Raw genomic sequence first — 23,554 nt, forward strand, 5'->3', positions numbered from 1 at the left:
TGATGCCCATAAGATTTTCGTTCATTGCTTCAACACTAAGGTTCTCTTCCCTAGTTAAAGCCCTATACCTCTTCTGTAGCTTGATCCGAAATTCCTCTATTTCCCCTCTTACCGCTTACTCATTGATCGGCTTCTTATGTACCAGTTTTTTCCATTCCCTCCTCAAGTCTAGGCTAATTCGAGATCTTACCATCCTATGGTCACTGCAGCGCACCTTGCCAAGCACATACACATCTTGTATGATGCCAGGGTTAGCACAGGGTATGAGGTCTATATCATTTTTAGTCTCGCCATTAGGGCTCCTCCACGTCCACTTTCGGTTATCCCGCTTGCGGAAGAAGGTATTCATTGTCCGCAAATTATTCCATTCTAATACTAATAATAACTACTAATAACTCTTCCCTACTATTCCTAGAACCTTTCCCATATTCCCCCAATGACTTTTCTCCAGCCTGCTTCTTGCCTACCCTGGCATTGAAGTCGCCCATCAGTATAGTGTATTTTGTTTTGACTTTACCTAGCTCGATTCCACGTCTTCATAGAAGCTTTCGACTTCCTGGTTATCATGACTAGATGTAGGGGCGTAGACCTGTATGACCTTCAATTTGTACCTCTTATTAAGTTTCACAGCAAGACCTGCCACCCTCTCGTTAATGCTATACAATTCCTGTATGTTACCAGCTATATCCTTATTAAACAGGAATCCGACTCCTAGTTCTCGTCTCTCCGCTAAGCCCTGGTGGCACAGCATGTGCCCGCTTTTTAGCACTGTATATGCTTCATTTGTCCTCCCAACCTCACTGAGCTCTATTATATCCCATTTAATGCCCGCTAATTCCTCCAATAGCACTGTTAGACTCTCCTCACTAGAAAACGTTCTAGCGTTAAACATTGCCAGGTTCAGATTCCAATGGCGGCCTGTCCAGATCCAGAGATTCTTAGCACGCTCTGCTGCATCACAGGTCTGACCGCCGCAATGGTCAGTTGCTTAGTAGCTGCTGGGGACTGAGGGCCGAGGTTTGATTGTTCTATTCATACAGAAGGTCAAGGACTGGCCAAGAACTGCACCAAGGTGGCCAATCCTGCTCTGGTGAGGGAGTGCATTACCGGTTCTGGTCACCGGGGTCAGGCCACCAGGCCTGTTTATACAGCTGTATCAACATGTGGATTTTTTTTTGTCCAGTGGAAAATTGCGTGGCACCGGGATTTGAATCACAGTCCTTTTGCACGTGAGGCAGATGCTCTACCTCTACGCTATCGCATCGGGGCGCAAGTAGTAAGTAATTATACAGAAAGCGTTTTATTTACTGTAATTGGAGGATTGGAGCAGATTAGTTCGACCACTCAAGGAGTGGGAATGGTTCAACTGTCAGAACCCCAACAAAAGGACTGGAATCACATAAACCACAACTCTGAAGGAATGAAGTGGGAATAGAATGGAGCGCCCCACTCTGCAATTCTGCACCATGCCGATATATCCTGTTCTTGGGCAATGCCAGCGCAGCTCTAGAACCACAAAGACGACCGCACTACCAGGGCGAAACACATCGAAGGCCCGTCAGCTGCTGCATGAGCACGTGCTGCCAACGAGCAATCCTGCACAACATATTATATATATATATATATATATATATATATATATATATACACACGCGCAGTGCACAGACTGGTGCCCTAGGTAGGGGCTAGGACTCGCAAAAACTATAGTGTTCTCCACAAATGTGACGAGTACCAGGCCACCAAACTCCTTGCCCTGTGCACGTTGCTGTCTATCTTCATGAGCCTAGATCCTGATGCAACCACTGGTGCCACACTGCTATTTTCAAAGGCCACCACTAGGTGAAGCGCCAGGGACCGCCCAGGCCAGGGGACATCGGCTTGGTCCGATACACAAACGACAGTAAACTTCGAATTGACAGGACTACGAATTGGATTAGTAAATTCTTAACTAACCGGTACCAATTTGTAACTACTAATTAACTTTCTTCTCCGCGATCGCTAGTAAGATCTGGTGTGGCACAAAGCTCTGTATTGGGACCAATTTTATTCCACCACAAACATGGCTCCACACAATAATTTTGTTTGAAAACATATGTGAGTGCATATGCTTGTATTGGACAGCGAGAATAATTAAGAGTCAGTAAGCAATGCCAAACACATGCAATCCGGCTTACAAAACAAAAGGAACTGGTCACTATTTAGTAATAGTTTTCCTTTGTGTGAAACAACTTCACCCTTGAAAAGTTCCTCATTTTCTCTTCAACATGGCGATGTGTCGCCTCGCGCGCGATCTGGATCGGATACCCGACCTAGGTTACACGCTCTACGCAGAGGACATCACGCTGTGGACGAGCAGAGGTTCACTAGGGGATAAGGAATATACGCTCCAAAGTGCAGTATTAGCGGTGGAGAAATTTTCTAGATGGAGTGGCCTGAAGTGCGCACCCGAAAAATCTGAGGTTATCCAGATACACGCGAAAGGCTACAAATCCAGAGGATCGATTAACATCGTGGTTGAGGGCCAATCAGTCCGAGAGGTACCCATGACGCGAGTCCTGGGATTGTGGCTTCAGAGCGACGGGAGAGCAGTACAGACACTCAAGACCCTCAAATCCACAGCCAACAACATAGCCCAAATGATACGTCGCGTGACGTATCGAAAAGCGGGAATGCGAGAAGACGATACCCTAAGGCTCGTACAGGCTTTAGTGGTTAGTCGAATAACGTATGGCTTACCGTACCAAATCGTGAACAGGGAGGAGGAAAAGCAGGCTAACACAATAATCCGAACCGCTTTCAAAGCTGCTCTGGGCCTGCCTAAATGTACTTCAACGGAGCGCATGTTAGCTTTGGGAGTGCACAATACTTTCGACGAACTGAGGCAAGCCACCCTGATGCGGCAGAGGGAGCGCCTCAGCTTCACAAAAACTGGTAGGGCAATATTGGCTAGACTCAATATCCCAGCATACCCCATTTATCTCACAGAGCAGGCCGTACCTCACCCTCCTTCGATGAGATCCAAAATTACAGTAGCCCCAATTCCAAAGAATATGCATCCCGAGTACAACAAAGAAAGGCGCAAAGCACACGTACAACACATTCAATCAGCCTACTCTAATAACCATAGGTACAACACGTACTACACAGACGCAGCTCTGTATGCAGAGGCGACTGGGCAGCGCTACCAAAGGAGGTACGCCCTGGCAGTCGTGAACGCTATCAGCCAACAGCATATTACTGCGTCGGCCTCGGCGGGATCCCCCACCTCGGCTGAAATATTAGCAGTGGCGATCGCACTCGCTCACGCGGAGCGTTCGCAAAGGGACTCGGTCGTGGTCACGGACTCCCAGGAGACATGTCGCATGTTTCTCAAGGGGCATGTGACTGCGGCTAGCCCCGCGATAATCCCCAAATCTTTCAACCACCATCATCGCCTACTCTGGTGCCCGGGCCACGCGGGGGTACAGGGGAACAAAAAGGCTAACGCGTTAGCTCGAGGGTTCACTAACCGAGCGACGGCGTCCTCTTCTAACCCCAACCACCCGCACTACCCCTCACAAAATTCCACCAATTTAAATGCCAAAGACATCCTTGCTGATCAGCGTGGAGTCTGAAGAAAATACCCGCCACCTCACCCACAACTTAACGGGAAAGAGGCCGCCGATTGGCGTAAAATACAGACCGGGGTGTTCCCCCATTTAAAGTTGCTAAACGCCATGTATCCCACTCGTTATAGGGCCAACTGTCCTTGGTGCGGTGGCATACCTACCCTAATACACATAACCTGGGAGTGCACTAAGCACCCTCATAGGCCAAATGCCAGTAGGACAATGGAGCAGTGGGAGGCACAGCTCGCCAGCTCCGACCTGGCAGGACAAAAGTCCTTAATTAGCCAGGTCAGGCAGGTGGCAGAGGCCAGTGAGGCCCTGGAATGAGAGGCTCCGACCACCCCTCCTTCAACTTTTTACAATTTCAATAAAGTTTCTCTCTCTCTCTCTCCTCATTCTACAAAGGTTTATATAGTGAAATATAGAAATATTTGGATGTATTTGAGTTATCACCTGGCCCAAGGAACTTCTAGTGGCAGCCTGTCTCGATCTCGCAATTCCTGGCACTGCCCAATATACAGCATGCTTGACTGCTGCAGTGGTCAAGTGCTCTGCAGCTGTAGGAAATCGAGGGATAAGGGTTGATTGCACAATTTATGGCATTTCCAAATTTTTAACTTAGTACCATCTCTATACTATGTCGACACTATGCCACTAGACCATTGCTGTGCTGCAGTCATCATAATATTAATTACTCATCGTATACACAAGCTAGACAACTGCTTAGGCAAAATATTAAACTGCGCGAGGAAGACAGGACGTGAACTGAAACATAGACACACACAAAGCACAGGCTTCCAACTGGTTTTATTTTGTGAAAGCAAAGAATATATAAGGTACTTCAATATAGCAAAACAAGGAGCAATTGCAAATAATTTGTGCACGAGGTATTGACGAAAAATATCAAGGCCATGTATGCATTAAGAGTGCAGGAGAGTCTTAATGTGCCCATCTAAGACTTCAATTCTTTCCTTGAGAATCTCCTCTTGCAGTGCAGGAGCTGCGACAGCAAAAGCTGCCTGCCTTATGAGGAACAGAATAAATTCCTTTCGAAGGCAAACTCAAGAACAGAAAGAGAAGTCATCAAGGCATTCCACATCGCTAAAAGGTGTGACAACTAAGTTAGCTCACCTTCTTGATCCCTATCAAGGAAAGAAATAGAATTCTTAGATGGGCACATTGGGACTCTACTGCGCTCTGAATGCACAGGTGGCCTTGCTATTTTTTGTCACTTCCTCGTGCACAACTTCATTGCGAATGTTCTTTGTTTTGCCATATTGAAGAACCTTATAAACTCTCTGCCTTCACCAAACAAAGCCAGTCGGAAGTCTACACTTTGTGCATGCATCTATGTTTTTGTTCATGTCCTGTCTTCCTCGCAGAGTTTAAAATTTTGCTGAAGCTACGAGCTGACTAGCCCAAAACATGCCTTACTTCAGTGTACAGCTGGGCTTGTTGGTAAAGCTACACAACGCAGCTCAAGTGTGTGTCTGCTCTTCCGTGTTCTCATGATGTGGCTCAGCCTTGAGTGCATGTGTAGTTTCAATACTGGCTACTACATTTTAACGACTAATACAATTTCTATCTTCAACTTCCAGCCAGACAGAGTACTTCATACTACATTCTGAACATTGCTGCAGTGTAGCAGGATTTCTGTCTAATGCATTGGCCTCTACCACCAAATGCCTGAGAAATTAAAAAAAGTTATGTAGATTCCAAGCACAGTGGGGATTCATGTTACAGGAGGCATACTGCAGGTAAATGGCTACATAGTGTTGGTTCGGGTTCTTCCAAACATTGCAGTGTTGACCAATGTGTTTGTGTATGGTGAGTGATTGCATATATGACACAAGCTTTGTGAGGAGAGTACGAATGCAAAGGCATGGTTTCTTTGCCTCTTTCCTAACACTGTGTGGCGGCTGCTGTTTTGACGAGTGGAAAACTTGGCTTATGCAGTATGCGCAAATGGGTTTGAGACTTTTAAGACCAATTTCCTTGAGGCAAAGTTTAGCATGGAGTCAGTTTTGTCACAAGGAAGTTATTCCTATTCACACATGCCTGTTTTGTTTTTTGTTTTTTCATTTAGTTTCAGGTCCACCTAAATTATTGCCGTCATGACAGCCGTCACATATATGGTAGCATCAATCTTTGTATTAATCATTCGAGTATTGAAATCTAAAAGTTTGCAGCAGTGTAAAAGGACAGGAGGACAAGAGGAGAGAGGAGAAGAGAGGTTGCAGTGTAACAGAAATAGGCAAGCACTAATTGAGCGACAAGACCACTGGACACAGGAAAAGCAGATTTAGCTGAAACACAGCAGCCTGTAAGGAAGAGACGGAACATAATTCTTTGTGAAGCTTAGTCTGCATCAGTTTTATATACCATCGGAGATCATGAACATGCCAGAGGCAAAGCATACTGTTACGGGGATGTTGGGAGTATAGAAAGACTGTATTTACAATATATATTGTCACGTGGTAGTGACGGTTGAGAAGGCAGCAAAACTATGATTGATGAAACAAGCGTTTTATTGGGCGAACTTGTGCCCTCAAAAGAGGCTACACTCAAAGAAGGATGGTAGCGGCGAACACAATCGGCGGTCGTCGAAAATCTGATGAGCGGGTCAAGCGCATCGGCTTTTATACATCTGTCGTCGAATGTTCCAGAGCAGTCACTGGGACCTGCGTGCCTTCCACAATGTTCCACATTATTCGCGTCGCGCACACATGCAATCAGATAACACAAGTTGCAGTGAAAGACAGTGGATGGAACCATCGATAACATTCCAGAAACTTCTTTTACATGCAGGCGCGTCCTGTGCTGTGCGATAACACTTGTTAGGTGGCGAGAAGTGGTCACCCAATAAAGATAAAGAAGTACACGTGTCAATATACAAGATGAGGCAGAGTAGTTAAGATGGCTGACCACCAACAGCACGCAGCAGCCAGCGTGCTGCAGTCTTCTTCCTCTCTTTTTTCATCCTTCCGTAACAGGACCCCCGGGTGGTGAAGCGCCGTCTTGGCTCATGGTAGGCAAAGAGTCGCGAGCGAAGTACGGCTTCAGCCGCGAAACATGCACGACATCAACAGGCGTCAGACTTGAGGATGCATCAAACTGAAGTGGTGAAATCTCGTAATTTACGTTGTTAACTTGACTTAGGACTTCATAAGGCCCTGTGTAGTGAGAGAGAAGCTTCTGGAAGAGGCCAACCCGACGACATGGTGACCTAAGGAGCATCCAAGCACCTGGTGCAAACTTAAAATCGCGATGGCATCAGTCATAACTCTTTTGGTATATGCTGCGGGGCTAATAAACGAGATCGGGCGACTTGACATGCCCTGTGAGCGCGATCGATGACTTCATGAGCATGGTCAGTTGCAACACGTGGCACAGAAGGGATTATGATGTCAAAGGGCAAAGTGGGGTTGCAACCATACAAAAGATAAAAGGGTGAATATCCTGCAGTGTCACGTCGGGACAAGTTATACACAAACGGCAGTAAGGCCAGCGTGGTGTCCCAGTCGCGGTGATCGTTGGAGACCTACATCGACAGCATCTCTGTGATCGTTCGGTTGAGACATTCCATAAGACCGTTTGTTTGTGGGTGGTAGGCGGACAGCTTATGCTCAGTGGCACAAGAGCGGACGAGGCCGTCGACAACTAGAGACAAGAATGAGCAGCTGCGGTCTGTAATAACTGTCGAGGTGCACCATGGTGGAGAATGACGTCGTGGAGGAGAATATCGACGACGTCTGTTGCACAGCTAGTCGGCAACGCCTTTGTTATCGCATAGCGTGTCATGTAATCAGTAGCGATGGCAGTCGACTTGTTAGCTCTAGTCGTCGTCGGAAAAGTGCCAGGTAAGTCAAGGCCTAAGCGAGAGAACGGTTCACAGGGAACTTCAACTGGATGGAGTCATCCGACAGGTGGTAGGGGAGGTTTCTTCCGGCACTGACACAATTCGCAAGTTGCGACATAACAGTGCACAAAGCAGTAGAGACCTGGCCAGAAGAACCGGCATTGTACATGATCGTATGTATGCAAAACTTCAAGGTGTCCCACCGTCGGTGCATTGTGAAGTTGTTCAAGAGCAACAGATTGCACATGATGAGGACGGCCAAGGAGCAACTCAGGGCCATCAGCGTTCATATTGCGGTGGTAGAAGATGCCGTTGCGTGGCAAGAACATGCAGCATGTGCCGTCAGTGCTGTCGGAGTGATTGCACTCCGGCAATGATGGACTGTAAGGACTCGTTGCGTTGTTGTTCGGTGCGCATGTCAGTCATGTCAGTGAAAGCCATCACGCAGGTCACCGGATCTTGCACAGAAGGATCAAGTGGATCCACGGGGTGACGAGAGGCAGTTAGTGTCCTTGTGGAGGCATCCAGCCTTGTAATTGACAATAAATGCAAATTCCTGGAGCCACAAAGCCCAGCCACCAAGCCGTCCTGTTGGGTCCCAAAGGGAAGACAGCCGGCAGAGTGCGTGGTGGTCTGTAACGACCGAAAATGTACGGCCGTACAAATATGGCCGGAACTTGACAACAGCCCAAACTAAAGCGAAGCACTCCCACTCGGTGATGGGGTAATTTCTCTCGGCAGGTGACAGCAGGCTGCTGGCGTAAGCTATCACGCACTCCGTACCATTCTGCTGTTGATCGAGAACAGCGCCGATGCCATGGCTGCTTGCGCCAGTGTAGACTTCGGTCGGTGCAGATGGATCAAAGTGGGCAAGTATGGGAAGGGTGGTCAGAAACCTGATGAGAGCGGCAAACGCATGAGCCTGCTCCGGGCCCCATGAGAATGGTGTGTTCTTCTTTTTGATCTGTCAAAGGCCGAGCAATGTTGGCAAGGTTTTTGATGAAATGATTAAAGTAAGAACACAGGCCGAAGAAGCAGCGCACGTCAGAAGCAGAATGTGGCACAGGGAAACTCGTATGGCACGAACTTTTTCCGAATCTGGTTGGAGACCGGATGCGTCAATGAGGTGCCCCAACACGGTAATCTGACGGTGCCCAAATTGACACTTCGTGGAGTTGGAGGCCAGCTTTTCAGAAGACCGCAATAATGGCAGTGAGTCGGGTAAGGCAGCTGCCCAACATGGGAGAAAAAACAGCTTCGTCAAGGTAACAAAGACAGGTGGTCCATTTGTAGCATCGCAAAAGAGAGTCCATCACAAGTTCAAATGTCGCAGGAGCATTGCATAGGCAAAAGGGCATGACTTTGAATTGATATAAGCCATCCGGTGTGATGAAGGCTGTCTTCTCCAACCATTTCATCAACCGAAATCTGCCAGTAGCTGGATCGAAGATCGATGGACGATAAGTATTTAGCTCTGTGCAAGCAGTCCAAGGCGTCATCGATGCATGGTAGTGGGTAGACGTCTTTTCGCGTGATCTCATTTAAGTGGCAATAATCGACGAAAATATGCCAGGCACCATCTTTCTTTTTTCACACGGACGACAGGCGTAGGGCTGGCTGCTGGCTAATGGCTCGATGACCCCTTTGCGGAGCGTTTTGCCCACCTCTGATTGGATGACTCGACGTTCAGCATGCGATGCACGATAGGGACGCTGACAAATAGGATTTGTGTCTCCAGTGTTTATATGGTAGTGAACAACAGATGTTCAGCCTAAAGGCCTGTTGCCGAAATCAAAGATTCCACTGTACGATTCAAGCAGGAGACGTATGTCCCTGGCCTGTGCAGAGGTGAGGTTAAGTGCAGTCATTTTCGCAAAGTCGTCCGTTAAGGAACCAGAGCTGGGCACTGCGATTGGCACTAATAAACCACTCTCAGAATTCAGACTCACAATATCAAATTCAGAACCACTAGAAACGGTGTCCAAGAACATGCTGGCCGGAATCACTTGAGGGCACAGGCTCAATTTCAGAAGAGGTAAAACAATGTCATTATTAGTAACCGTGACCGGTTCAAAGCACATCGATGATGGGGCCAAGCACATATTCACCATCAGGAAACTGTGGCTGGGCGGTCAAAGTGACGTAAGTAACTGCTTCGAGTGACAGACGCACATCACGAAGGAGCATCGGCGAGTTGAGGCAGTTCTAACTGAAGAACGTCGGCCGTGCAATCGAGGAGAGCAGAACGAGTGGATAAAAAGTCAAATCCTAGAATAACGTTGTGAGGGAAGATGTTGCTCACAGTAAAGAGAACAGAAGTAGGGCGGCCAGCTATACTTGCAGTACACATTCCAAGAACCAGCATTCCACCGTCAGCCATATGAAGCACTCGGGCAGCTGCTGGGGTGAGGACCTTCTTTAAACGACTACGCAGGCTAGCACACATCACAGGTATGTGGGCTCCACTGTCGATGAGTGCTTGGACAGCTATGCTGTCTATTTTAACACCAATTACACTTCTCCTTGTGTGCATAGACAGAGGATTTGCTGCAGCATTAGGCAATGCAGCACCACCTCCGAGGGCTGCATTTCTTAGTTTTACGAACGGGTGCGGCCAAACGCCACAGGGGACGAAAGGCGACGTGGCTGTGGCGAAAGCGAAGATGGGCGACGTGTTTGCGGTGAACGAGACTGGTGTCCGTGCGGCGATGGTGAGCGACTGTACCACATGTTCCTAGCAGAGTTGGCGCTGTTAGATTCGGCGGTGGGCGAAACATTGCGGGCATTTTCATCACAACGGCTCAGGTTGGTCGGCATGCGAAGTGTTAAGGGCCACGAGTTGTGACAGTATCAGGCGACATGACCAATGCGGCAGCAGGTGAAACATATCGGCTGGTCGTCCGCAGTGCTCTACTCAGTCGGGTTGCGATAACGCGGAGAGAAGCGTCGGGGTGGAGCAAAAATAGTAGAAGGGCGTTTGTTAGCTCTGGGATTGGCAACAGCACAGACAGAACGTAAGCCAATGTTTTCAAGTTCCTGGTGAATGATGGCTTGTAAGAAGGGGACTGAAAATGTTGTAGCATCAGGGATAGGCAAACAGAAATGCAGGCGCCATCGCATCCAGTTCACATCAACGATTCGCACCACATCCTCCGATGGCGACGCATGCTGCTGTGTGGGTTGATCTTCACACGTTGGCGTTGCAGCAGTAGTGGGAAGTCTGGCGAATGGTTGCAAGACGCATCGGCTTTTGGCGTGCTGGAATTGTTGGCACTCTTTAAAGATAACATCAACTGTAGAGCAGCTTTTGTTTGCACATGAGCAGATTAAAGGCGTCGTCAGCAACCCTTCAGCACATGCCCGACCTTCTCAGCTTCTGTCATGTCGTGATCGTGTTTGCTTTACGACAAAGTGCCAGCATGTCTTGGATGTACAAGAGATAGGACTCCGTGGGAGATTGGGTACAGGAGGCCTATTCCTGTTTTGCGTCAATTTTACGGCCGGCTGGTTTGCCAAACAACTCTGTCAACTTCTCTTTGCATTGGTCCCAGCTGGTTAGCTCCTTTTCGTGGTTTTCATACCACACCTTTGCCGTGCCTCTTAGGTAGAACAACAGGTTAACTAGCACACGCGTGGGGTCCCATCTGTTGATTCCACTCACACGTTCGTACATAGCCACCCACTTTTCAACATCGGTGCCATTGGTCCCACAGAAAGTTCCAGGATCCTTGGGTTGTGCAACCACAACCTTGGCTATGCCCGATGACAAGGTACAGCAAGATGCTACTTTACCCCCAGATGTCACCTCTTATGACATTTCAAGGCGAGACTGAGACTGCACTGTATTCAGCAGCACTGACAACCATGATGTAGAGGATTGACTTTCCCCCTATGTACAACACATCAGCAGAATAAGAACGAGGAAATGCCCCACACAGGTGCATGGCACTAAACTGGACGCACTACCTGCTGTATGCAAGAGAGAATGAGGAAGAATGAGCTTCCCGTTACTCCTGAGCACCTACCTACAACTGCTTTTATGGGCACAGCATTGAAGCAGCAATTGAGGTAATGCCTAACACCACATGAAATGCAAAGCACACTACGTCAACACAGGGAAACCAAAACAACTGCACACACTTCTCACCGAAATAGACACAACACCTGCTTTGTTGCATCTGAGCTGAAACGGGTGAATCCCAAACTCTGTGTCACATAACATCTGAAAAAATTAGATGCTACGAGAGAACCAATGAGATTAATCTGGCGCACTATGCATGCATATTTAGCCTAATGGGTAAAGAATTGGGCTGCTGCACTAAGGACCCAGATTAACGACCCACCATCAGGCACGTTACTAACTGTTATTGAGCCTATCTGACCGGATGTACCAAGAAGCCAGGAGACAGCTCATGATAATGCTTTGCATAAGAGACAACGAAGCTGAACCCACGTTTTCGGCCTTGTGCTTGCAATGCTCTACCAAGTGAGCTTCAACGGTAGTTGTCCCGATGTCAATTTTCTTGGATAGCTACGCATATGTACTAAGCAAAGCCATGGGAGTGCTAGGCAGCAGCACTCACAGTTATGATGGCAGACGTGTAGTATCCTTTAAAACACCCACATTACAAAGCACACGATCTTAGAAGCTGACAACTGGCTAATAAACACTCGTTTTCTACCATGAGGCCCCAAGGCAGCCGAAATCAAAACATTTGTATGTTATGAGCGAGAAAAATCAGGGGAATCATGCAGCTCAATTTTTTGTTTATAACAAGCATGTGATGGCAACAGACAATGAAGCAACAGTGACTATATAGAAAAATGGGTTAGCTGACGATAATCATTGGCAGCTCACACTATAATGCTTTCTGAAGTTTATTGTCGCAAGACATCTGGCAGCAAATCCTCTGGATTCTTCTTCTACTATGTCTTTTGCAACTGAAATTTTAAATGTGTGTAATACTTCATGGCAACTTAGAACACTTAAATGGTTAAGCATCTCCATACCTTAAATTTGTGGACCAGCTTTGTCACCTTTCTAGAACAATAACTCTCTGGTGTCATACATCACTCAAAGCAACTAATTCCCACTCAAACCACTACTTATTAAATCTACCTTTAGATGAGCAGTACCTGCATTAGACGCAGCTGCATACCCTTTTAGCAAATGGATATACATACCACGCTCAGACTGAGCACACATCAAACCAACAGCAACCAGTACTTGTGTCCATTTGTCTTCAACGAGGCAGAGACAGGCACAGGTCTTGACAAACAACAAATATAAGGTGCAGGCAGAGGAAATAAGCAGAAGCTGTAAAGACAGCAGCAAAGTGAAACAAATTAGACAAGTTCGCAGACAGTCAGCGATCTGGGCCGAGGACAATTCACAACGTTACTGCCACAATTAGAAGCAAATGCTCCTCATGCAACAAGAAAAAACACGTTTTAGCTGTAAACAGCACGACTGCACGGGGTTGGTTGATATTCTAAACACAGCACATACAACAATTAAAGCAGACACATTACTTGTGCCATCTGTCTTCTTGCTGTTTTTACAATATCGGTCACGGTTGCAAAGCTACGCACATGATCTATGAACGAAAGCAACGGACGTGCATATAAAGTTTGGTGAGCCGATTCATACTCATATAGGTTTAATTTTGAAAGTTCCCGTAAAAGTGATAGTAGCAGCAGCAGTAAAGTGGTTTCGTTTACCAGCTCGCTCACAACGTACGCATTGTATGATTTAACTCCACGGCTCGCAAAGGAGCTACTAAGAAGCTTTAAGTGAAGGAAATACGCTTTCGTTATCTCACTGCAACGAATGAAAGCCTCTGACGCCCATACCGCGGTCAGCAGTGAGAAAGGTAATTAAATGCAGCAATGCGCTGCATGGGTAAATAAGAAGGGCATAGCGTAGTCATCCTATAGAGATGGAGAAAAATAGACTTAAGAACGCGATAAACATCATAGGACGACATCCACGCTAGTTGAGTGCATGCATTTCTGGCGCGTGGAAGATGTCGCTGTTTTTTTGTTCATTTTTTTACATCGGTGCAACGCGTAGGAACTGCAGCGTTGAAGGCACGAACGAATAAATTATACTGCGATCACTGCGGGACCTGCGACAACCGTTTCGTGTTCCTTCGAATTTCGAGATCACATCGACCACAGCTCGAATGCGCAACCGGTTTTTTACGTGTCAGCAAGAGAACGGGTAATCGCACAACGCTTACCGTTGTTCCAAGTACGTCGCGGTAGCACCAGCAGCTGGGCAACAAATGTCATCAAGCCCTGGCCCACCGCAGTGTCCGCAACTTGAAGCTTCTAAGCATTCGCCAAAAACTAAAAGCGGACCACATCCATACGTACGCGCGCGAACCAGACGCGAGCCATGCCGTCTCAGTTCGAGAGTAGTTATTTCATAAAAGCAAAAACAAACAACAATGTGACGTCAGATCCGGTAAAGCCAACTTGTCCTCCTTTCTCACCTTCTCTCAGCTAACGCATGCGCAGCGACCACGGAGCCCTCGGGGGCGATGTTCAGGTGGCATGGTCGCCGGTCTCGGCGTGGCATAGCTGTAGTGCGCTGTGGTGCTCCCTCAAATCGTGCCCACGTGCGTGTGCACGCCTTGAAGAGATATATGCGGATCATGCGACCGCTAAGCGGTTGCATTTTTGCGCTCTTCTAGGTGTAATGAAACGGGACGAAGTACACGGATAAATTTCTTCGGTTGTCAGCAGAGGAAACATGGTAGACACCGGTTTGTTTCCTGCTCTCTCTGGCGATGATCCGCAGGTAACGGAACTGGAAAGCCTGTGCCTGCAATGCCGGGAAAACGGCATCACACGGTTGCTGCTCATCAAAATTCCTTTCTACAAGGAAGTCGTGGTGATGTCTTTCCGTTGTGAGCACTGCGGTTGGCAGAACAGCGATCTGCAGCCAGCTGCGACCATTCAGCCGACGGGGATCCGCTTCGAGCTTCTTGTGCGCACCAAGCAGGACTTGAACCGACAGGTGGTGAAGACAAAAGATGCTGCGGTGGTGGTGCCCGAAGTGGAACTCGAGATACCCGCGAGAACGCAGGAAGGCAGCGTCACTACTGTCGAAGGTGTGTTGCAGCGAGTGGCTCTAGGCCTGGAAACCGCTATGGCCGACTGTTCAGAAGGCGAGGGTCGTGATAAGCTTTCGGACTTTGTGTCCCGGCTGAAGAAGCTGCAGGAGCTGAAAACGCCGTTCCGTCTCATTTTGGATGACCCGTCGGGCAACAGTTTTGTGGAGAACCCGCAAGCTCCTGGTGCCGACCCGTCTATGACAGTGCGCCGATACCAGCGAACAGCCGACCAGGACTCCTCCTTGGGCATTGTTGCCTCGTCGGAGTCCAGCGAGCAAGACTTGCGCGACGACGTGCTGGGCTTTGCGACCAGCTGCAGCGAGTGCCAGGCGCCGTGCGAGACGCGGATGAAGCTCACGCAGGTTAGCTTTGCTGCAAAGCACACATTGTGCGATCATCATTGTGCGCATTGTTTTTCCACTGCAGCACAGTGTTCAGCGCCGGGAACTGCATTGATGCATCGGGTCTGTTCGATTCGCCTGCACCACTGTGAACCAGTTCACGGCGGTTCACGAGAAGTTCAGAAACTGCAGCTCGATTCCGGAGGTGCAGGCCCAGCGAAACACTCGAAACGAATGCAAAGGTGCAGACGCGGTGTAGGCGTTATGCTATGGGTCTGTTCGATTCGCCTGCACCAAAGTGAACCAGTTCACGGCGGTTCACGAGAATTTCAGAAACTGTGCAGCTCGATTCCGGAGGTGCAGGTCTAGTGAAACACTCGAAACGAATGCAAAGGTGCAGACGCGGTGTAGACGTTATGCTATGTCAGACTAATGTGCATGGAGTGCGTAAGCTTGAGAGGTCCTGAACTGCAGGTATGATCGGTTTCTGGGGCGTAAATAGACACTACAGTTGCGTATACACATCACACGTGTGTAAGCGGGCTTTTTACGGTGCTCGCGCCCGTGTGCTGCGTCGTCTGCTGCGTCGCTGCTTCGCACCTGTATGCCTGCACCAAGTCGGCACCGACAGTGGAGCGGGTGCAGCAAAATCATGAACCAGCCCTGCACCTTTCCTGCACCTTTTGAAACGAACGTCGGGGTTCTGCGGGCGCCATTGCAGCACCGCTGAAACGAATGGCAGGGTGCAGCACCTCGTGAACTGGTTCAAGTGGTGCAAGCGAATCGAACGTACCCTATGTCAGACTAGTGTGCACGGAGTGCGTAAGTTTGAGAGTTCCTGAACTGCAGGTATGATCAGTTTTTGGGGCGTAGTACACACCACAGTTGCGTAGACACATCAGACATGTGTAAGCGGGGTTTTAACGGTGCTCGTGTCCGTGTGCTGCGTCGTCTGCTGCGCCGCTGCTTCGCACCTGTACGCCTGCACCAAGTCGGCACTGACAGTGGAGCGGCTGCAGCAAAATCATGAACCAGTCTTGCACCTTTTGAAACGAACGTCGTGGTTCTGCGGGCGCCATTGCTGCACCACTGAAACGAATGGCATGGTGCAGCACCTCGCGAACTGGTTCAAGTGATGCAGGCGAATCGAACGTACCCATCGTATGCTTGTACGTTTGCAGTAAGGTAGTGGTATGATCGAGCTTGGGCATGTGAGGAATAATGCTATTTAATATTCATTGCGCAATGATTGCTCGATGCCCCGACCTTAATAAGGTGACATTAAGGAGTTGAAAGTAAAACATGCCCATATAACGATAGTAAAGTCGCATATGAGCCTGAATAGTATATGCTGGAGCGTGGTGGCTCACACCACCGCCTCGTTTCAAAGGGGCGTCACTCATCAACACTATACACCATAAAACATTTGGCCACTTGAGGTTCATTGTTGACACAGAAGCTTTTGCAGTGCGACTGACGAGGACAGAGACAAAGACTCACGGGAGCTGCACTTCGAATTAAGTTTATTGGAAAGATGCCATGCAACTTTACACAGTAATGCAGCAGAGCATGTATGAATATATCTTTTGGTCGTAAATCAAAGATGATTTCCATTGTTTTCGTGATCTTCGTGTACTCGATTAAATTTCGGTCAAATCTGATATACATATCGAATTGCTGCTGGAGAGTGGGCTGGTGTAACTATACTTACATGTGCATTTCGTTCTGCAAGCTTCATTTAGTGAAATGTACAATCACTATTTTAATTATATTGTCGAGTATTGGGGGGTTTACTCCTTGCACTGCCATCATATTGATCTTGTAGCTCATCAAAACTGAGCTGGGATAGCTGGGGTGGTTCCATCTTAACAAAGACTATGAGAAAGAGATGCAGTTTTTTTTTTATGATTCTGTAGCGTTTATAGCAAGTACTAAAGTCGGATTAATGTTATGTAAATATGTCACTGCTACAGGCAGTACTTGGAATTTGAGACTTTGAACTGATCTTGCATTTGCAACTTTCTTGCATAAAAATGTTACCATGGTTTTGTTGAGTGCACTAGTCTTCAATCAATGGGCATGATTTGAATAATGTTATTTTGTCACTGTATAACTCTACAAGGGGTAGCGATGTTGCTATGCTTTATTTTGTCTTAAGGTTTTTGACCGATATTCTCCTATGCACTCGGTCACCCATGAAGATCTAATTCCGAGATTCTTTATGAGTGGAAAAACCATGTAGAACAAATGAGTAGGATTAGTGTTAATGCAAATTTGCTGTATTTATAGTATGGAAACAAGAATTCATGATCGCCAGCCAGCCTCTAGAGTCTGTACAGGAACATGTTTATCTAGGTCAATTACTCAAACCTGACCCTGACCATGAGAAGGAAAGTTACAGAAGAATAAGAATGAGCTGGTATGCATACGGCAGGCATTACCAAATTCTGACTGGGATCAAAAATAACGTACAGCGCGAAGGACAAGGATTGCGAGAGACGACATACACAGCGCTGACTTCCAACAATATTTTATTGCGTTGCCACATCGTGTGTATATACACAAGAGAGGGCATGCGCAAAAAATGAAAGGCAGTCACAAGGGGTGTTCTAACAACAAGTCACTGTACTAAGAGCATGGCCACTTGGAAAAAAACTAACATTACGATTTCTATCTGTTTAGATATGTGACTTCACTAGGGGTGAGCGTAATAGAGGGGGCACTAATGCACATACTTGGTAGTATTGCTCCTTTTTCCTCTGTACAGCAGCGCATATCTTACCTAGCTTATTGCTAAGAATAGGGGCTAAGAATAAATATTGTTAAGAACAGCCCCTATTATTAGCAATATTTACCTGAGTAAGGTTGACAGCTGCTTAGAGAGTTAGGCTGCTGAGCACGAGGTCGCGGGATCGAATCCCGGCCACGGCGGCCGCATTTCGATGGGGGCGAAATGCGAAAACACCCGTGTACTTAGATTTAGGTGCACGTTAAAGAACCCCAGGTGGTCGAAATTTCCGGAGTCCTCCACTACGGCGTGCCTCATAATCAGAAAGTGGTTTTGGCACGTAAAATCCCATAACTTAACTTAGCTGCTTAGAGAAAGCCTTAGGTGATAGCGTTATCAAGATATTGACATGTGTACTTATCTTTATCGGGCAATCACGTTTCGCCGCCTAAAAAATGTAATCGCACAGCGTGGGACGCGCCTGCATGTATCCGAAGTTTCTGGAAAGTTATCGATGCTTCTATCCGCTGTCTCTTGTTGCCGAACCTTATGTTATCTGATTTCATCACCTGACGCGAATGGTGTAGAACTTTGTGGAAGGCACGCGGGTCCGAATAATTAGTCTGGAACATTCGACGACTGTTCTTTAAAAGCCGACGCGCTTGACCCGCTGATCAGATTTCCGACGATTGCCGACCGTGTTCGCCGCTATCGTTGTGCTATAAGTGTAGCCTGTTTTTGTGGGCACAGGTTCGCCCAATAAAAGCTAGTTTTGTATTCCACCGTATTGCTGCTTTCTTCTCCGTCACTGCCACGTGACATCTGGTGGAGCTGCTTGTGCGTTCATGTACCGAACGCCCCCACAAAGCCGCGATCCAAGCCTGAAGCCCGAGGACAGAACCAACATCGCGCAAGACCAGCATGCTAGCCGCAGACTGCAAGGACTGCCCCCAGAGCACGGACTTCTACCTGAGACGACAAAGAAGATCGTGGTCAAGACAACCCCAATGGCTACCCCAGCGTCCCCCGTTATCCTACAACAACCTCGGGACCCACCAACCTTCCATGGAGCAGCAACTGAAGACCCGGAAGCATGGCTGAAGACCTACGAACGAATCGCGACATTCAACAACTGGGACTCCGACGACAAGCTGCGGCATGTCTACTTCGCCTTAGAAGACGCCGCCAGAACGTGGTTTGAGAACAGGGAGTCGAGCTTGACAATGTGGGACCTGTTCCGTAGCGGCTTCCTGCGCTTCCTTTACAAGCGTCGTGCGCAAGGAAAGGGCCGAAGCTATGCTGGACGCCCGAGTGCAGCTACCGAACGAGAACGTTGCCATCTTTACGGAAGAAATGAGCCGTTTGTTCCGCCACGCCGACCCGGATATGGCCGAGGAAAAGAAAGTCCGCCTACTGATGCGTGGTGTAAAGGAGGAACTTTTTGCCGGAATGGTAAGAAGCCCACCGAAGACCGTCAAGTTTCTTCGTGAGGCGACGAACATTGAGAAGACACTCGAGATCCGAAACCGGCAATTCGATCGCCGCACAAACTCTACAAACTACGCCGGGGTTCAATCACTGGCTACCGACGATCTACGTGAGACTATCAGAGCGGTCGTACGAGAGGAGCTGCAGAAGTTCTACCCAAGGACGCAGTCCCAAGTGGATCCAATCGCTGAAATCGTCAAAGAAGAGGTTCAGCGATCGCTTGGAGTCCCTGAGGTGCAACCACGATCACCGCAACCTCAGCCGGAAGCGATGACCTACGCCGCCGTCAAGGTCCCCCTCCGCAACAACGCCAGGGCCCTGTAACACCGCAATTCTGTCGTCCACCGCCGCTGCCGCCAGCACGCCCACCCGTCGCCCAGCGCAGCTACGCGAGGATGACGGACATTTGGCAAGCCCCCGACCACCGCCCGCTCTGCTACCACTGCGGCGAAGCCGGCCATGTGTACGACCGATGCCCATACCGTCACCTGGGATTGCGAGGGTTCGCCGTCAATGCAACGCGCCCTCGGGAAGGTGAACGCCCTTGTGACATTGCCGACTACCTCGCCGCTACTCAGTGGAGCCCTCGACGACCATCCCGTTCGCCGTCACCAGGCCGCTACCTGTCGTCGCAGCGTCGACCATACACTGGCCCAGCCAGGGGCCGGTCAGCGAGCCCATATCCGGAAAACTAAAAGCAGCAATCGATGGAGATGCGGTGGCTGTTCGTCGAACTGACGAAGATCCTCCGCCGCCGACGAAGACGACGAAGAGACCATCTCGACATAATAACGACGCGCCGCCGTCCCGACGAAGTCAGGAAGCCAAGACTACACTGACGAAAGACGACTTGACGATGCCACGTTTCAGCTTCAGTTCAACACGATGCAGCCGTGATCTGACGCCAAAACCTAATTGCAATGCCAGACAAAGAACCACCGACCTCGACGTGCTTCTCAACAGCCACGCAGTCACCGCTTTAGTGGACACAGGAGTGGATTACTCCGTCATGAGTGGACCCATCGCCGCGCAGTTGAAGAAAGTTAAAACTGCATGGGAAGGCCCTCAAATTCGGACCGCTGGAGGACACCTCATCATGCCGACTGGAATCTGCATGGCAAGAATAACCATTCGTGACCGGACTTACCCTGCCACCTTCGTTATCCTCCAACAGTGTTCACGAGAAGTCATTCTCGGTATGGACTTCAATGACCAACACGGCGCAATCATCGACCTGAAGTTGAAGTCAATAACGCTGTCGGAAGATAAAGCGATACCGCCGGAGAGTCCTCGTAGTCACCACGCCTTGAGTGTGCTCGAAGATCAAGTGAGCATCCCGCCTCGCTCCAGCATTGTTATTTTGGTCGGCACCGAAACACCCGCTGACGTAGAAGGCGTCATCGAAGGCGACCAGCGTCTACTGCTCGACCGTGAAATTTGCGTCGCAAGAGGGATCGCTCGACTGCACGGAGGAAACACGAAAGTGTTGCTGACAAACTTCAGCAAGGAGTTCAAGCACATCAACAAGGGCACGACGATCACATACATCGAGGAAATTGTGGAAACCAGCGATGCCTTTGTCCTCTCGGATTCTGTCGCATCTACCCCGACGACCGTAGTTCCCGAACCAGACTACGACATTAATCCAAGTCTCCCCGTGATTAAGCAACAGCAGCTGAGAAGTCTGCTCCGACGATACAAAGGCTGCTTTTCAACGTCATCGAGGATTCGACGAACACCAGTCGCCAAGCATCGCATCATCACCGAGGAGTGCGCTCGACCACTTCGCCAGAGCCCTTACCGAGTTTTGCCGCGAGAACATAAAGCTATAAGAGAACAAGTGGACGAAATGCTGCGCGACGACATCATCCAGCCGTCGAAAAGCCTGTGGGCATCCCCTGTTGTCCTGGTGAAGAAAAAGGACGGAACCCTACGTTTCTGCGTCGATTATCATCGTCTGAACAAGATCACGAAGAAGGACGTATACCCCCTCCCACGGATTGACGACGCATTGGATCGGCTCTGCAACGCTAAATAATTCTCGTCAGTGGACCTCAAGTCTGGCTATTGGCAAATAGAAGTCAACGAAAGAGATCGCAAAAAGACGGCCTTCATCACCCTAGACAGCCTCTACGAGTTCAAGGTTATGTCATTCGGACTGTGCTCGGCGCCTGCAACGTTCCAGCGCGTGATGGACACGGTTTTAGCAGGATTGAAGTGGCAGACCTGTCTCGCTTAGTTGGATGACGTCGTCGTTTTCGCCGGAAATTTCGACGATCAACTGAGGCGGCTTGCGACAGTACTAGAGGCCATCAAGTCATCAGGGCTTACTCTGAAGCCAGAAAAGTGCCGCTTCGCTTACGATGAGCTTCTGTTCCTAGGCCACATCATCAGCAAGTCTGGAGTCCGCCCCGACCCGCAGAAGACAGCTGCCATTGCAAAGTTCCCGCAGCCCATCGATAAGAAGGCAGTGCGTAGATTTCTTCGTAGATCCATAGCATCCATGTGCCTACTACAGGCGATTTGTCAAGGACTTTTCACGCATCGCTGAGCCGCTGACAAAGCTAACTAAATGTGACATCAAGTTCAAGTGGGAAACGCTGCAGGCTGACGCATTTCAAGAACTCAAACGACGCATGCAGTCGCCGCCCGTACTTGCGCACTTCAACGAGCACGCCGATACCGAAATACACACTGACGCCAGTAGCCTAGTCCTCGGTGCCGTCCTAGACCAGAGAAAAGATGGACATGAACATGTGGTAGCTTACGCTAGCCGGTCGTTGTCAAAAGCGGAAGGCAATTATTCTACAACCGAAAAGGAATGCCTCGCCATCGTTTGGGCTACAGCGAAATTTCGCCCGTACCTATGTGGCAGGCCATTCAAAGTCGTCAGCGACCATCACGCTTTGTGTTGGCTAGCGAATTTAAAGGACCCTTCAGGACGGCTGGCACGGTGGAGCCTCAGACTACAAGAATACTACATCACTGTAACATACAAGTCCGGACGAAAACACTCAGATGCCGATTGCCTATCACGCGCCCCCATTGACCCGCCGCCGCAAGATGACGAGGATGACAACGCAAGTACTGCACGCCCTACATGACGATCCGACCGCCGGGCACCTTGGTTTCTCCCAGACGCTATCGAGGATACAAGACAGGTATTACTGGTCGCACCTAACCGCTGATGTCTTACGTCAAGACATGCCAAGACTGTCAGCGACGCAAGACACCACCGACAAGGCCAGCGGGATTACTACAGCCGATCAAGCCTCCTTACCGACCTTTTCAGCAGATTGGAATGGACTTGTTAGGACCGTTTCCGACATCAACATCCGGAAATAAGTGGATTGTCGTGGCGACGGACTATCTCACCCGCTTCGCTGAAACTAAAGCTCTACCGAAAGGCAGCGCAGCCGAAGTGGCGAAATTTTTCGTCGAGAACATCCTGCTGCGGCATGGTGCTCCAGAAGTCCTCATCACCGACAGAGGAACGGCTTTTACAGCAGAGCTCACGCAAGCCATTCTGCAATACAGCCAGACAAGTCACAGGAGGACAACTGCCAACCATCCGCAGACGAATGGTCTCGCGGAGCGCCTGAACAAGACCCTCGCCGACATGCTAGCAATGTACGTCGACGTCGAGCACAAGACGTGGGACGCGGTCCTGCCGTACGTAACCTTTGCTTACAACACAGCAGTACAAGAAACAACACAGATCACGCCGTTTAAGCTGGTTTACGGCAGGAACCCGACAACGACGCTTGACGCCATGCTGCCGTACGTCACCGACGAAGAGAATCTTGACCTCGCGACCTTTCTCCAGCGCGCCGAAGAAGCCTGGCAATTCGCCCGCCTACGGATCAAGAACCAGCAGCGTACCGACAGCCGACACTACAACCTCCAACGATGCTTCATCGAGTACTAGTCCGGTGACCGTGTTTGGGTTTGGGCCCCTATACGCCGACGAGGACTGAGCGAGAAGCTTTTGCGTCGCTATTTCAGACCGTGCAAGATCATCCGACGTATTGGCGCACTGGACTATGAGGTCGTGCCAGATGGCATTTCGCTATCACAGTGGCGCCGCTCACGACCTGAAATAGTCCACGTTGTGCGACTCAAGCGGTACTACCAGCGTTAATGAACTTTGGGACTTCACGTAACTACTGACCTTTGGACTTTGTTTCTTTTCGTTGTTTGTTACTTTTGTTTAATATGTGTCTTTTTGTTTTTTGCTCTCTTATATTTGTAGCATCGGGACGATGCTCTTTAAGAGGGGGGTAATGACACGTGTACTTCTTTATCTTTATCGGGCGACCACTTCTCACCGCCTAACAAATGTTATCGCACAGCGCAGGACGCGCCTGCATGTAAAAGAAGTTTCTGGAATGTTATTGATGGTTCCATCC

The 23,554-nt window shown here is 49.0% G+C and overlaps 1 protein-coding gene across 2 annotated transcripts in view; it reads left to right on the forward strand.

The window, feature by feature from the left end:
• Positions 1-14,014: 14,014 nt before the first annotated feature.
• The window catches only part of Zpr1 (zinc finger protein Zpr1), a 50,537-nt gene continuing 40,997 nt past the window's right edge, over positions 14,015-23,554 (forward strand). The window contains exon 1 of one of the 2 annotated variants that reach the window (XM_055070096.2): positions 14,015-14,950. In XM_055070096.2, coding sequence (XP_054926071.1) covers positions 14,225-14,950 — 726 coding nt within the window. In that variant the 5' untranslated portion in view covers positions 14,015-14,224. The remainder of the gene's footprint in view (positions 14,951-23,554) is intronic. The other variant, XM_050177352.3, reaches the window with a different exon arrangement.

The sequence above is a fragment of the Dermacentor andersoni genome, chromosome 5 (assembly GCF_023375885.2).
Source record: "Dermacentor andersoni chromosome 5, qqDerAnde1_hic_scaffold, whole genome shotgun sequence".
Classification (NCBI taxonomy): Eukaryota; Metazoa; Arthropoda; class Arachnida; order Ixodida; family Ixodidae; genus Dermacentor; species Dermacentor andersoni.